This window comes from Actinia tenebrosa, unplaced genomic scaffold, assembly GCF_029948245.1.
Source record: "Actinia tenebrosa isolate PJP-AT-01 unplaced genomic scaffold, QUT_ActTen_1.0 PGA_scaffold4__44_contigs__length_22323623, whole genome shotgun sequence".
Taxonomy (NCBI): Eukaryota; Metazoa; Cnidaria; class Anthozoa; order Actiniaria; family Actiniidae; genus Actinia; species Actinia tenebrosa.
In genome coordinates this window covers 13078205-13093776 of record NW_028292581.1, presented here as the reverse complement: position 1 = coordinate 13093776, position 15572 = coordinate 13078205, and the positions used below count along the sequence as shown (strand labels likewise).

At 38.0% G+C, this 15572-nt stretch overlaps 1 protein-coding gene across 1 annotated transcript in view; it reads right to left on the bottom strand.

The window, feature by feature from the left end:
* Positions 1-2190: 2190 nt before the first annotated feature.
* The window catches only part of LOC148907118 (uncharacterized), a 52774-nt gene continuing 39392 nt past the window's right edge, over positions 2191-15572 (bottom strand). The window contains exon 2 of the mRNA XM_089036621.1: positions 2191-11577. Within this exon, the coding sequence (XP_088892747.1) occupies positions 8704-11577 (2874 nt within the window). The 3' untranslated portion in view covers positions 2191-8703. The remainder of the gene's footprint in view (positions 11578-15572) is intronic.

Below are 15572 nucleotides of genomic sequence, written 5' to 3'. Positions count from 1 at the left end.
AGAGATGGAGAATTATGGTTTCGACAGATGCCTGAAGAAAAGATAGATTTTCAGGTAAGGAACATATGGTTTGTGAAGAAATACACTCCTTAAAGTGCTAGTCTTACGAAAATTACACATCCCTGGAAATTGTACCATATAAAACTAGATATGTAATATAGCTTACTGTCCAATTTCTTTTTCGATACGACACTGGGAAGATGTTGCATTTAGGCGGTAAAGTTTGGCCGTTTGAGTCCGCCATTAAGCGATTGCGTTCCTGGCAACTCTTAGTGATTCGAAGGAAGTGACGTCATACGCGCCACCCTTCAAAATTCGCGGCTTTTCACAATGTGTAATTGCAACCAAATTTCGACTATTTTTGATTTAAAAACAAGCCTTAAACCAAGTCATGCCTAGACTAACACTAACATAAGACTAGCACTTTAATGTAAAAATTGTATTTAATGACAAAGATGAAGAAGTCCTACAGCGATACGATAAATAACGAAATAAGCTAAAACTAAGATTTCGCTACATACAAACATATAGCTAAGATAACAACAGGGACTTAACTAAGTATGATGATAATAATAGAACGAAAAGACTTACAGGAATTACGTGTACAGATTAAAATCCAAACAACGTAACAAGAACGTCTGTATACAAAACAATATGGCCGACTCGTTCCTGAGCCGGTCAGCGGTTCTAACTATGATACCCTAGGCTCTAGTGGCCAGCGGTAAACTCTTCATAAGCAGTGGCCATATTTTTGAATTCGTGTCTTTTTCCATATATATATTATATATATATTAGTATAAATAATTATGCAATTGCAGGTGATTGAGGGCGCAGATGTCAACAAAGTTTTCCATGAAATAACGAACTACACCCTAAATGATGCAGAAGGACCGATGTGGGCAGCAAGACTTCTTCCGTGGGCTCCAAGTCAAGCCTCCTTTGTTGAGTCAACCTCCTGTAATGACGAAGAAATAACAAAACATCCCACCTTGTGCCACGTGGTGATGGTCTACCGCCACGACATAACTGATGGTTATAGCTGTATGCGCATCGCCCGCTCCATTTTAACAATGTTCAATGATTTGATAGTTGGGACTGATATCGATTACACCACTCAAATTGGGACTCTTCTCGACGTAGACTGGGAAAGGAAAGAGAAGGAAAAGATTGAACAAGCATTTTTGAATGATCCTCAGTTACTTCATGAGAGAAAGGAATCGTTTGCCAGTTGTACATTGGAAACGTTGTTCGAAAAAGCGTATCCTGTTCCCCCAAAACTGAAGCCCCAGACTTTGAGCATTCTGCATATAGTTGATAAAGACCAAACGAAGAAGTTTATTTCTAGATGTAAAGAAGAAAGCGTCACTGTCCACACTGCCTTTTGTGCTGTAGTAAATGCAACGATCATAAAAATGCTGTTGGACGCAGGGATAGATCAACCTTCGTATACAATCTCAGGTTTACATGCAGCTGACTGTCGCGTCTACTACGAAGGTTGTGTTGATGAATTTGGTCTTGGCATGGGGATCCTAGATGTGACACACTCTGTTGAAAAGGAACATGCTATAAACAATTTCTGGGATTCTGCAAGAAAATATCACACTAAGTTCAAGGATCAACATCTAAGCCGGAAAGCAGCCCTAGAGCATGAAATTATTGAGAAGTTAACCAACTTCAATGCACTTGTTCTTCTTGATAAAGATGGACAAGATGCCCCATCAAAAGATATGGCACAGTACAGCACCACCAACATGAGAGACCTAACCTTCCTGTTAGGGGACTGTGGAGACCATGTCTATTTGGAGTTCCTGGACGGACTGACAACAGTGCACCTCTTACCGTTTTTGTGGTTGAGCGCTTTCAACACTTTCAGAGGTAGATTCCTGCATTCACTGCAGTATAACGCTCATGTCATCACGACTGAAACAGCTGAACAGTTTTCTAAGGCACTCTTCGATATGTTTGCCACCGTATTATAAAAATCCAAACTATTCCATACAAGCTACTAGAGAGTAATAACAGGGATACATGCCTTCAAATTCCGGTATTTCGATGTCGGATTCAGAGCAAATCCCAGTATAACCGTAACATAATGATCGCCAATAAAACACGATCTTCGAGTTTGTTGTACTACATCAAAAACTTAAAGAATAATTCACTCACCAGTGGTTGAATTAAAGCGACCACATATTTCGCGAACATATAGACTTTTATACTTGGATAGTCATTCGTACATCAATGTCATGCGCAGTAAGTGCTAAACTAAAATCTGAATATTACATATACAGTCGATCCCAAAAACGTTGTCCAAGTGAAAAGAAGTTTATAGGACAATAAATGTCACGTGTTCCATTAAATATTCAGTTTTACGCGCGTGGATTTTTTTTAATTAGCATACTGATGCAAAAGTAAATTACAGTATTGAAAACTGAATCTGAAAGATGCCGCGGGCTTTCTCGGATGATTTAGGTGGATAATGGTATACCAACATTTGTTTTATGCAAAAACATACCAGGAGATAGCCCCTAATCTGTTTGTAAGTCCTAAAACGGTCAAACGGACGTCTACACTAGTGGAGACATTTATCCTTGGCCCGTCGGTCGACCTCTTCAACCAGGAACACATGAAGAGTATATCGTCATGGAGTGTCTTCTAGAACATCCTGAAATGCAATTGAATGAAATAGCGTCGAAAATATTCAATACAACTGGCTCTGCTTTTAGTGCCCAAACATTATGCAGAACGGTCCACAGGCTTGGATTCACGCACAAGAAGGTATGGTACGTGCAGATTGGTTTGCTCATTACTCATTACTCAGTCTTGCAGAACGTTCTCTAAGTCTGGTAAGGCTTTCACTAGCTCAGAACGTAGCTCTGAAACGGTCTCTAACACTGGAAAATTGGGTAAACTTCTTACAACGTAGCTAGACTTCTTCTTGGAGTCCAAAACCCGAACTTCTAAAGTCGAAAGAACTTGTTTTGAATTACCCGCCGTCGACATTTTCTGCCACGCATGTGATGCAGCACGTTCAGATTCCTATTTCCACACGCGCGTAAAACTGAATATTTAATGAGACACGTGACATTTATTGTCCTATAAACCTCTTTTCACTTGGACAACGTTTTTGGGATCGACTGTATATATAATTCTAGGTCTAAAAACATTATCTAAGTATAGAATTATGTGTAAGACTATAACCACCCCACCCCACCCTACTCATAATTTAGAATTTATTTCCCCTAAATAAACATCCAAAAATATTACATAATAGAAATCCATGTTAGACAAAGACCACTAAACCCTACCCCCACCCCTATTTCGTGTAACCATATAAACCTAACTTAAAGAAAGAAATTATATGAATTATTAAATACTAATTAAGTAGCAATGAGAAAGACTAAGGTATATATTTTACATATCTATGCCTAATATTACGATTCAAAGTTTAATTTTCCTAAAGCCCTCTTGAATTCTTGTATATTCCCCAAAGATTCTGACCTTATTAATGATAGGTAGCTTATTCCACGACTTACACAACCAATGCAGGAGAACGACTTATGCATCCATTGAGTTGAAATGAGGTTGATCCAGATTATATATACTTCCCTTCCCTCTTAAATTATAGCTAACTCCTCTTAAATTTAGAAAATAATTAATATAGTGTGGACCAATGGAGTTAAGGCATTTACATATCAAGATCAATGCCTGATAATACCTACGATGTCTGAAAGTGTCCTTACGTACTAACTTTAACAGACGTTAAAGAGAGAGGATGTCAGCAAAAATCGAACATACGCCGGCAACAGTGAAAAAACCGAAATCGCTCATACTTTTGTGTGAGGAAGACCTTGAGGCAATAAACCGTGGTATATTTTATTTGCCGAAATATCGCTTTATTTCCGAAAAAAAAACGAGAAAAACCAATTCGTGCATAATTGACCCTCTGAGAGAGCCAAAATATACTTCAACTTCGGGGGTATCGCATGTTTTTGCAAAAGCATGTACAGAATAAATTCTTTAAAAATTGAGTTAATTAATGTTTTAGCTTTAAAAAGCTATATTTCTTAATATTTGAATAAATTTATGGTTGCGAAAAAAAATTAATAGGCCCTTTGCAGTTAACGGTCACGTGTCTGTACTGGACTGCAAAAATTTTGTTTTTATATTAAATTGGTGATTCTTTTTAGCTACTTGTAAAGAACTGAATAAAGACATGTGTATCCAGTGTGTCACGAAATTCAGTTTTATTACGATCTCTCGAAACAGGTTGTAGAAAGTTTGTTTGCAGTCCAATAAATTTCACCCATGGGAATCAAAATGTTCATTCATTTGCTCTCAGTGAATTAATCAGCACGTGATTGCTTAGCTGCAAAGGGCCTATACACTTCTATCAGAGGAGGATACACTAGTATCCCAAGTTACTTTGCGAGTTTCGTTTTCCAATATGGCGTCGCTTTCTACTCGTGTGTAGCGGTGTGCGACTTGCACTTTCCGTAGCAGCTGTTACGTGACCTGTACGAGGCAAAAACTCATGAACTTGTATTGTTTATTAATAATACTCTTAATCTACATACATATTTGTTTGGATTTGCGACAATTGTAAGAGTTATATCGCTCGAGTTCACTTTGTCACGCGGTGTCATACCTGATGTCATATTGGATTTTATATGGTACTTCAAGTAAATGCTGCTTTTCACATATTTGAGTATTTTAAGTTTAAGCAACAAATATGTGTAATTCAGATATTTAGGAAAAGCAAAACCTTGAAATGACCAAAAGTGACCCATGATTTATAGTCTTTTGGACAGTCACAATTGAGGTATATTTACGAGAATTTATCGCAAACGCGACTCGTAAAAGGTGTGATATTTTTTGTTCATACAAAACAAAAATATTTAATAAACCTTACTTACTCCTATACTAAATGTTAAAGTAAGGCGAATAAGAGCTGGGCTACGGACGTTATTGAACAAGTAATCCATCGAAGAGTTGTCACTCGTTGTTGTTGGAACAAGAGCGACACGTCTCTCTCTCAATTTCTCCAAAAAACTGACGTGAACGAGTCTAAAAACGACTTGTACTCCTTCAAGGCCGGGTACACAAACAGAAAAATCATCTTTTGAAACACAATGAACATACAATAATGAAATATCTTGAAAAGCATTTGCCGAGTCTGAACACCGCCATCTTGTTGTGCACTCTAAGCCGGTCAAACCAAAGTGATGACGTCACGAAAAAGTGATAATATAGTATCAAACACAATGCATTCTGGGATACTAGTGGAACCTCCTCTGCACTTCTATATAGAGGATATTACATGGGCGCACGGAGATACGAATTTTATCTTCGAGTGTTCAATTGAGCGCAGCGAACGAGTGAGATATCTAAATTGAACACGAGAAGGTAAAATTCGTATCTCCAAGCGGCCATGTAATGTTCTGTTTATTATATATCAAAATGTTCATTCATTTGCTCTCAGTGAATTGATCAGCACGTCATTGCTTAGCTGCAAAGGGCCTATTACCAGGGTACTTTAACGCCTTATCAAAAGCGAGGAATTTTCAAAAAAACAAATTTAACCATGTGTTAACTAGAGTAATAAAGATTTAAAGTTGGAGAAACTTGCTACACTTTACAATACTTTTATGGTGACTGTTTTAAAATTCATTTATCAGCTCGTGGTATACGGATTTTCCCTTTATATTATCTTTTTTCTAAAAGTCTAATGATTGATAATGACTGTATATAAATATCCTTAATGGTCCAATAAAGCCTACCCCTAAAGAAGCTAAAACGTATAAGGATATTTTCAGTAGAATTCGTCTTTGTATGTACGAGTGTGACATGTAAAGGTGTGACGAGATAGCATCAAAAGCCACAACCAATAATCCTTTTGAAATATTTTTTGAAAGTTCTTTGTATTTCATGACGCGCCAAAGTAACTTGGTAATAAAATATTTTCCGTCAACATAAATTTATTGGAAGATAATAAAATTCTATAGAATTAAAGCCAAGACAATGTTAAAAACAGTTTTTGAACAAGGAGCCAGAAGAAGAAGGCACACGAGGCCCTCGAAGATGGAGGATATTTTGGCTTTCTCAGAGGGTCATTCATGACAATTTTGTTTTTCTCATTTTTCTTGGAAATAAAGCGATATTTCGAAAAACGAAGTATACCACGATTTGGTTTGGCTATAGGTCTACCTTATACTTGAATATGTGCGAAATCGATTTTTTGGCTGTTGCCGCCAAATTTCGATTTTGTTTGATTTTTACTGACATCTTCTCTTAAAACATAACAATTAGCATCTACGAGTCTTATCCTGAATTTTCCCAAGACCAATATGTAGCATGCTACAATATTCTAAGTGTGAAACTATAAATGTTTTGTATAATAAAGTCATTGTGATCACCGATACAATGCGTGAGATTCTTTTTAAGGCAGATACCTTTGCATAAACTTTCTCGAGCTGCTCTGTGATATGCTCCTTGAAGGTAAGCCTTTTATCCAAAAGTGACGCCCAAAATGTTCAGAGTAGGTTTGATCTTTGCAACGATGTTATTGACTATGAAATCGTACTTATACGTTGAAGGACCAAGGACCATCGCCTGCGTCTTCGTATTATTGATGGACAGGTAGTTTTGCTCTAGCCATGTAGATAAAGTTGGCAAATCATTGTTGACTATGAACTGTAATGCTATTAAGGAGACGTCTGAGGCATAACTGGTTGTATCAGCATACAATCTTAACGAGATATGGGACACAAAGTAATTGATGTCATTTATGTACATGTTAAATAGTAATGGATCCTTGTGGCAGACCCACTGTAACTGTACTCCAGTATGAGTAAGTGCCATCTATTTTTACCCTCTGACGACGATCTTTCAGGTATTCGTCAGAAGAAGCTTTATTGCCGTGATTGAAAACCCGTAAGCTTGTAATTTAGCCAAAAGAAGATTATGGTTGACACTGTAGAAAGCTTTGCTTAGACCTACTGCGACAGTTACGACAGTCAGTTTCTTTTAGGTCTAAATTGGCACGCCAGTTTTCAATCATTTTTAGAATAGCTGTAGAGCAAGAGAGTCATAGATCCAGATAGATTTTGAAACAGCAGAGGAGACAATGCATTATATATCTGATCATACATAACTTTGTCAAACACTTTGGACAACGTGGTTAAGATGGAGACAGGTCTATAGTTGGTTTTATCGGTTTTGCTTCCTTTTTTGTGTATTGGCGTAATATTGCTGCTCTACCACTCTCTAGGCAGGGACTAAGTAATTTTTAGGTGATTTATAAGTCTAGTTACCTTGCCGATGATATGCCATACATTCCAACAGATTTCCTCGGATTTAAATGCTCCAGGATGTTTTGTACATATTTTGTGTGGACCGGAGTAAAGAAAAATTCGTTTAAGTCTTCCCTGTCACGTATTGGTGAAACAATAGAGTGAGTGTCCATATCATCGATTGTGAGATCTTGAGTGTCTTAATTGATTGCATTACAAAAATATTCATTAAAACACTCAGCTACGGACTTAGCTTTATTAGTGACATGATCTTCCTCAATTAAAATGATGTTCTCATGAGTCTTTCCACTGCATGGTGTTTGGCAGCAGAGGCTTTATTCTTTTCCAAAATTCGCCAGCATGTTTCGTATCGTTAGAAGTGTTTTTACAAAAAGAATGAAGTGCTTTCCTTTTCATTGAAGTTACTTTATTATGTTGTGTTTTGTAACCTTCCCACGTGCTTATTTTTGTACAATTTGAATAGTTTTTGACGAATATCTGACGTTGTATCTCTGGTGTAATCCAGGGTAGCTGATCGCCTCTATTTGATTATTCTTAATTAGAGCATGGTTGTCGATAACATCTTTGTATAGACTACTCGCCCAACGGTCCCATATGTCATCACAATCTTCAAAAGCATAGGCTGCATACCAAGGGACGTTTTTCAAAAATCATTTAGAAAATCAGCTCTGTTGAAATTCTTTTGTTGTGATGTTGCATGGCTTTGTTCTAGTTAATTTGTTTCTTCTAATAGCGAAATTCAAACCCTGATCGTTGAGTCCAAGATGTAAGTCTCCCATCCTCGTGTACATTTCATTGTGAGAATAACATGTAACTTGTGAGAATAACATCCATCAGCGTCATTTGTATTCTCCGTTACACGAGTAGGATCCTTGATTTGGTTTTCAATACTAAAACGTTGACAGAAATCAAGAAGATTTTTGTTTGGAGTTTATCATCCCTACCATACATGTCCAAGTTGAAATGTATAGATGGAGCTTATTTCTAGCTTTATACATAATGTCCGTGGCTTTTGATTAAAGCTGCAATGAAGTCAGTCTATTTGCATTTCCCAGAGGATCTATAAAAACCACACACGATAAAACGAACACGTTACGTTCCTCCAAGAGGACTTTAGCGGATTTAAAGGTCCATGCACGTGACGCGTATGGCCGCTCCAATTGGTTCAAAGCTTTGCTCATTATATAATTATTCAATTAATCAAGATCGAAATAGTGGCTTTCCGCCTAGAGCGACAGGTACCACTTTATAATGAAAGACATTATACATCAGGTACATTAGGCCAGACAATAATACGTCTACTTGAACACTACTTGAAGATAAGAGCGAAAAACAGCAGTCTGATCAGTTTTTCGATTTGACAGGCTACTCTACTTGACTTTTCTTGGTTTTTTTAATTTTTGATTTTATTTTTTATAGCCACTGCCCTCTCGAAACAAGCTTTTGCTTCTTTCTTTTCACCAAGGGCACGATGGCTAACTTCCATATGGTTCAATGTACGAACCAACAATGGATGATTTGGACCTCTCTCTTCTATTTCCAATGCCCTTAAGAGACAAGCTTTTGCTTGTTCGTGTTCACCAAGATCACCAAGTGTCTTTCCTAGATTGTTTAATGTGGAAGCCAAATCTGGATGATTTGGACCAAATTCTCTCTCTTCTATTTCCAATGCCCTTAAGAAACAAGCTTTTGCTTCTTTGTGCTTACTAAGTTTACCGGGACTATTTCCCAGATTATTCAATGTAGAGGCCAAAGCCGGATGATTTGAACCGAAAACCATCTCTTCAATAGCCAGCGCCTTCTCGAAATTTGATTTCGCTTCTTTGTATTGACCAAGATAATCGAGGATGTTTCCAAGATTATTCAATGTCGAAGCCAAAGCTGGACTATTCGAATCAAAAACACTCTCTTCAAGAACCAATGCCTCCTCTAAGCAAGCTTTCGCCTGTTTGTATTGACCAAGATCACCTAGCGTTAATCCAAGGTTATTCAATGTAGAAGCCATAGCTCTAGGATTTCGACCAAAATCCTTTTGAATAGTTAATGCCCTTTCAAAATAAGTTTTCGCTTCTTTATGTTGACCAAGCTTACCGAGACTGCCTCCTAAATTATTCAATGTAGAAACCAAACCTGGATCATTTGGATCGAGAAACCTCTCTTGAATAGTCAATGCCCTCTTAAAGTACTTTATTGCTTCTTGTTGTTTACCAAGATGTTGGAGGCTGTTTCCTAAACCATTCAATGTAGAAGCCAAAGCTGGATGATCTTTACCGTAGATGTTTTCTCCTATCATTAAAGATACCTGAAAAAGACTGCGCGCCTCTTCATATTTACCATGTATTTTACAGATGTGTCCGGTCGACAACAGGCACTTTGACAGTCCATTGTCCTCCTCACCAAATTTTATTTTTAGTTTCAAATCTGGATTTTTGAGACAAAGGTTCAGTTTGCTTGAGAAGTGCACGAAATGAACTACTAGGGACTTTGTTGCCATTATATCATTACAGTTGTTCTCGTCAAAGGAATTTAGTAAAAGTGTCGAAAAGGCTTGAATTACATTCAACAAGAAATACAATTTTCCAATTTCATCCATACTTTGCTGTCGTAGGATAGTATTTAGACATGCATGCACTACTTGATGCACACATATTTCTTGTGATTGACCTTCAAAAGAAAGAATGAGTGAAGATGAGGTTACATTGGCAGCCACAAGTTCTTTGTCTTCATCCGGCATACTCCGTGTTACGTACTGGACGATATATTCTAGTGGTATCGTTTCGGGAGCCATGGCAGACAAGAATTTAAAAGCATGTAGCATAACCGCATCTTCTGCCAGTTCTCTTTCTATGGCCAACTTGACTGCTGCTGTCATCGTTTGGGTATACGTTCTGCTGATTTTTTTATATACTCCTTCAGTCGCTTCTCTCTTGCCTTGTTCAAGCTTTTGCAGGTATTGTTGCCATGAGAACCTTGGTGTGGTCTTGCGTACACATTTCATGTAAGTTGCAGCACATGCAAGTGCTAAAGGTTGCAAATCAAGAGTTTTGGCAACTTGAGTTGTGACTTCGTCATCAGCAGCCATGTCAGATATCACCAAAAGCGTACCCATCGCTTCATCAAGATTCATACCGCGACTAAGAGATATATGGTAAGTGTAAGAATCATCAGGAATGGATCTTTTGTCTTGAATGGTAACCAGTATCTGACCTTTGCCGTCAGTCTTTTCTCCTGCCTCTAGCAAATATCTGAAAACCGATTTCAGATCTGTGACGTTATCCACGATCAGGAGCCATGAGGAATACTTTCGCAATTTTGGAGCTACAAGACGTTTAAGATGAAAAAGTTTGTCTTCCTGGGAGAGATCCGTTGATGTACCAATATTTGTTGTAGAATTCTCATCGCACTTTAGGCTTACAGCAAACTCTACATACGATTCTATTAATCTGTCGATAGATGATGCATTAAGAGTGAAAACAAATTTTACTTCTGTCTCCTTATCAGGAACATCATCAAACACTTTCTCACCAATCTGCCTTGCTACTTCACTTTTGCCACAGCCAGGATTCCCAGACAGATATATTACAGTTATCTCATTAGGTTTAGTATTTCTCAACTTTTCCATTTCCTGTAATATGTTCTTGGTTTCTTTTTCACGGTAGGAAACTTCATGGCTGGGTTTGGGTGGCAAAACGCAAAAAGCTTCTGGTTCCTCGTTACGCATCTTTTCCTTTTCTAGCAGTTCCTGAGTGACACGAAGTTCCTCTATAGGAAACGTGTTCTGGTTTCTAACTTCCTCGATATCAGCTGTATCAAGATGTAAGGTAGCAAACGCAGTTTTAACCGTATTCATAGACGTTTGGAACTTGTGTTCAGTTAACTTGCCAGATGATAAATGGCCAAAGACTTCATTACGGATTAAACGTAAATCATTCACGGCTTTCTTTACACCGGAATCGAGATCTTTCCCAATAGCATTCGAGTGAAGAATGGCGAAGAAAAGACGGGTACAGTCCCATTCAAGTGTATTCCCATCTTTCACAATCGCACGTTTTTTAGACTTATTCTTTTTACTTTTTGTTGACTCCATGTTGTAAAAATCGACTCCATTCTGTGCCGTGTCTTTCCACTCACCGTAAGTACTACTATAAAGAGTGTTCCATTGCTTCTTGAACACCTTTCGTAGGCCAGAAGCAATGATATCAGTAGTAACGTGACAAATCCGGAAGTAGTTTAGTTGCTCTGGCGAGTACTCTTTGGATGCAGCCATCTGTAAACACAACATAATCGAAACAGTAAAAAAAATATATATATATAAAATTAAAATTAATTACGTATCGATTTTTCAGGCTTTTCATTTTTTGTTGAATATATATAAATAAAAATATATATTTATATATTTATAGTCACAAAGCTATTTTCAGTATTGAATCTCATATCTGAACATAACTACGCGCGTTGATTGGCTATATATGGCATATACAAGAGGGCATTTCACGTGAAAAATCAGGGATCCCATGTTAAATTTTGCATTAAATATTTTATTTTTATTTTTCTTCCTTCTTTCCAATCAAAACACTAAAATGAACGTGAAAACTACTTTTTAAAGAAACAAAGGAAGACAACTAATTTATAAAATAAACGATATGTTCCCGAAATTAGATTAGATAAAAAAATTGAGGACATTTGAAAAATTAAACGCATGAAAATACAGGAAGCCCGCGCTGTTGTTTTTATCCTGTAAATCATAAAACACCTATAAATAAGTGATACTCCTAATTTACCTATAGGTAAGTGATACTCCTAAATCGTTGAAAAGTGATGACGTCATGATTTTATTTACACCAGAAAAAAATTCTTTCAAAAGATTTCGATAAATTTTTATTTTAAGTCTTAAATGACTTAAACTTTGGTTCTTTACTAAAATATACCCTATCATGACTCTAATAGTTGGCTATAAAGTACATATTTTTTAAGCTTCGTGCTCCCTATTTTTCGATCATTAGGTACATAGAGATTGTGTCCATATTCTTTTCAAAACCAATTATTTTTAACAACTTTCACTTTCACAAGGTTAATTTGGCATTTACTTTAAAATTTAAACAAAGAAAAAATAGGGACATTCAGGCGTTTTTAAGAGATACGATTTTTGGTTGTCGAGATATATTTTCGGAGTATTCAGTATGTTTGTTCAGCGGGTTTTATCATGAATTTGTGTCACGTTGAAAGCACGTTGGTCGATTTGTTGTTTACCGAGGTTCGTTTCTTAAAGATAAAATAAGCTTTCTTTTTCGTACTCTAATTATGTCAAACTTATTTATTGCTTGAAGCATTCATCAAGTACATGAACGATTTAATGACATTTTACGGGGAAGACAATGTTCTTTCATGAGTTTTTCCGCGCTGTTATGTGCTCAGACTTTGCCAATCGAACACTGGACTGCCGCCATCGTAGATCAGATCCTTACGAAAGGAGACGCCATGTACTTGAGTGCACTTAAAAGACAAACAGTCCCAGATACCGAGAGGTTGTCACTCAACTTTCTGCCTGACAGTGCTCGTTGGTCCTCGCCCGTTGAGGCAAACGAAACAAAACAGTCGGTCATTGACGCACGTAATATATCACACCGATTGCCCTCTGAGGCAAAAAAGAATCAATCACCTATTATGGTGACAAATGCTGATCTAACTATTGTGGTAGAGCCCAGTGAGGCACAAATCAAAACAAATGGCAACCCATTTTTCTAGTGTATTACGATATATTTGTATGCATGGTTAGCGGTTGTAAAAGAGAGATTAAAGATGGCGGATGTTTGAAGTAATGTCGAAACAGGAAGCAGTCGAAAGTCAGTTAAGAGGCATGAAGGACATGTCCACAAGATCTGAGGAGACAGTTAAAGTGCACATGAACCCTTCGACAATACTTTCAGTACTGATTCTACACGAAGTAAATAGTTGAATGGTAAAATATTTGTTGATTTGAGTGATGCGTTTCTAAGTTATGAAGGTTTATACTTCCAATATGCTAATGAGTGTGACGTCTATTAAGGCTTAATCAAATATACAAAATCGAACTGGTTCATAGAAACAGTATTTAAAAAGCATATTTATTTTACTCATGGTTTACATGAAAGCTATTTACAATTTTTATTTTCAAAATGGCCAGCATTTAGTATTACTAGTTACAACAAAAACACTCAAATACCTTTCCTGACGTCATCATCATTAACATATTGGAAGTATAAACCTTCATAACTTAAAGACGCATCACTCAAATCAAGAAATATTTTACCAATCAACTATTTACTTTATGCAGAATCAGTACTGAAAGTATTGTCGAAGGGTTCATGTGCACTTTAATACTGTTCAAGCAAGGGAAATCCAGGTTAAAGGCGACCGCAAGGATGAAAGGGAGACGGGAATGACAAAAGGAACGTTGAATGCAGGTGTGAAAGGAAAGGTCATTATAGCCGGGACCCGCAATGTCCGGCCAAAGGAAAGACCTGCGACCACTGTGGAAATCCTGGCCATTTTGCAAACAAGTGTAGGGAGAAGAATCAAGACAAGGTAAATGTGGTTGGCTTGGAAGATGATGATTACGTTTTTTGCTTGAAGTGAAAGGGGTGCATGGAGAAAGTGGAAGTAACAGTGGGTGTACAAGTGATTCCAATGTTAATTGATTCTGGAGCGAGTGTCAACATCACAGACAAGGAACATCATGGAAGAGCTTGAAGGAAAAGAGGATAAAGTGCATTTCCAGGAAATCAAACTAGAAGTTGTATGCCTATGGTAGTGACGAACCACTTAATCTACTAGGAAAGCTTTACTGCGCAGGCTGGGATTGGGAATAGTGAGACGCAAGCAGAGTTTATTGTGATTGACGGTGTTGGCGAACCTCTCCTAGGGAGAGAGACAGCGTCGGAGTTAGGAGTGCTGAAGGTCGGAGCTGATGTGATGAGCATCAACCAAGCCGTTCCTGTCATGGATAAATAAAAGGAAGTCTTTGAAGGAGTGGGTAAGCTAAAAGATTATCAGCTTAAACTTTATATTGATACCAACGTCAAGCCTGTAGCTCAACAGGCAAGGCGGATACCCTATAGTTTCAGGGATAAAGTAAAAGAGAAAATTGATGAGCTAGTAGAGCTAGACATAATAGAACCAGTGGAAGGGCCCACCCCCTGGGTTAGTCCGGTTGTGGTTGTACCAAAGGCCAACGGAAACATTCGTCTATGTGTAGACATGAGGCGAGCAATCGCAGCCATTGTCAGGGAAAGGCATCTCATACCACATGTAGATGAAGTGCTTCATAGCCTAAACCAAAGTGCCGTGTTCAGCAAGTTGGACCTAAAATGGGGAATATCATCAGATACCATCACCACTTTTGTAACCCACTTTGGCTTGTATAGATATGAGCGGTTGATGTTTGGCATAAACGCTGCCTACGAGATCTACCACCATATTACCCAGCAGACGTTGCAAAACTGTGATAATGCTGCAAACATATCCGATGATATTATTGTGCATGCTAAAAACGTGGAAGAGCACGAACGTGCGTTAGAACAAGCTCTGAAGACGCTGAAAGAGAAGAATTTGACATTAAATAAGGACAAATGCAAGCTACATATGCCGCGGCTAGAGTTCATGGGGTTCATGTTGTCAAAGAGAGGAATTGGTCCACATGATGGTGAGTACAGAGTTGTGAGCTACGCAAACCGAAGTCTGACTGCAGTAGAGAAGCGTTATTCTCAGACTGAAAAAGAAGCACTTGCTATTGTATGGACGTGTGAGAGGTTTAACATATATTTGTATGGCCTTGAATTTGAACTGTGCACAGATCATAAGCCACTGGAAACAATTTACTCATCCAAATCAAAGCCATGTGCCAGGATTGAGCGCTGGGTTTTGAAGCTACAGCCATACAGATTCAAGGTTGCATACATTCCGGGAAAGCAAAATGTTGCAGACTCTCTGTCAAGATTGACACAGGTAGAAGACAAGCTGTCACCAGAGTCGGTAGGAGCTGAGCAATTCGTCAGATTTGTGGCGTTCAATGCTACCCCTCGAGCACTGACCACGAGAGAAATAGAAGAAGCATCAGAAGAGGAGGCAGAGATGCGTGAATTGGGATAATGCATTAAGACTGGCCAGTGTGGAAAATCTCAGTGCAAAGATTACATACCGGCAAATGGGGAGCTTTGTGTCGTCTGAAAGCTTATACTGAGAGGTGCGTGGAATTGTAGTTCCACACAAGCTTAGACCCCGCGT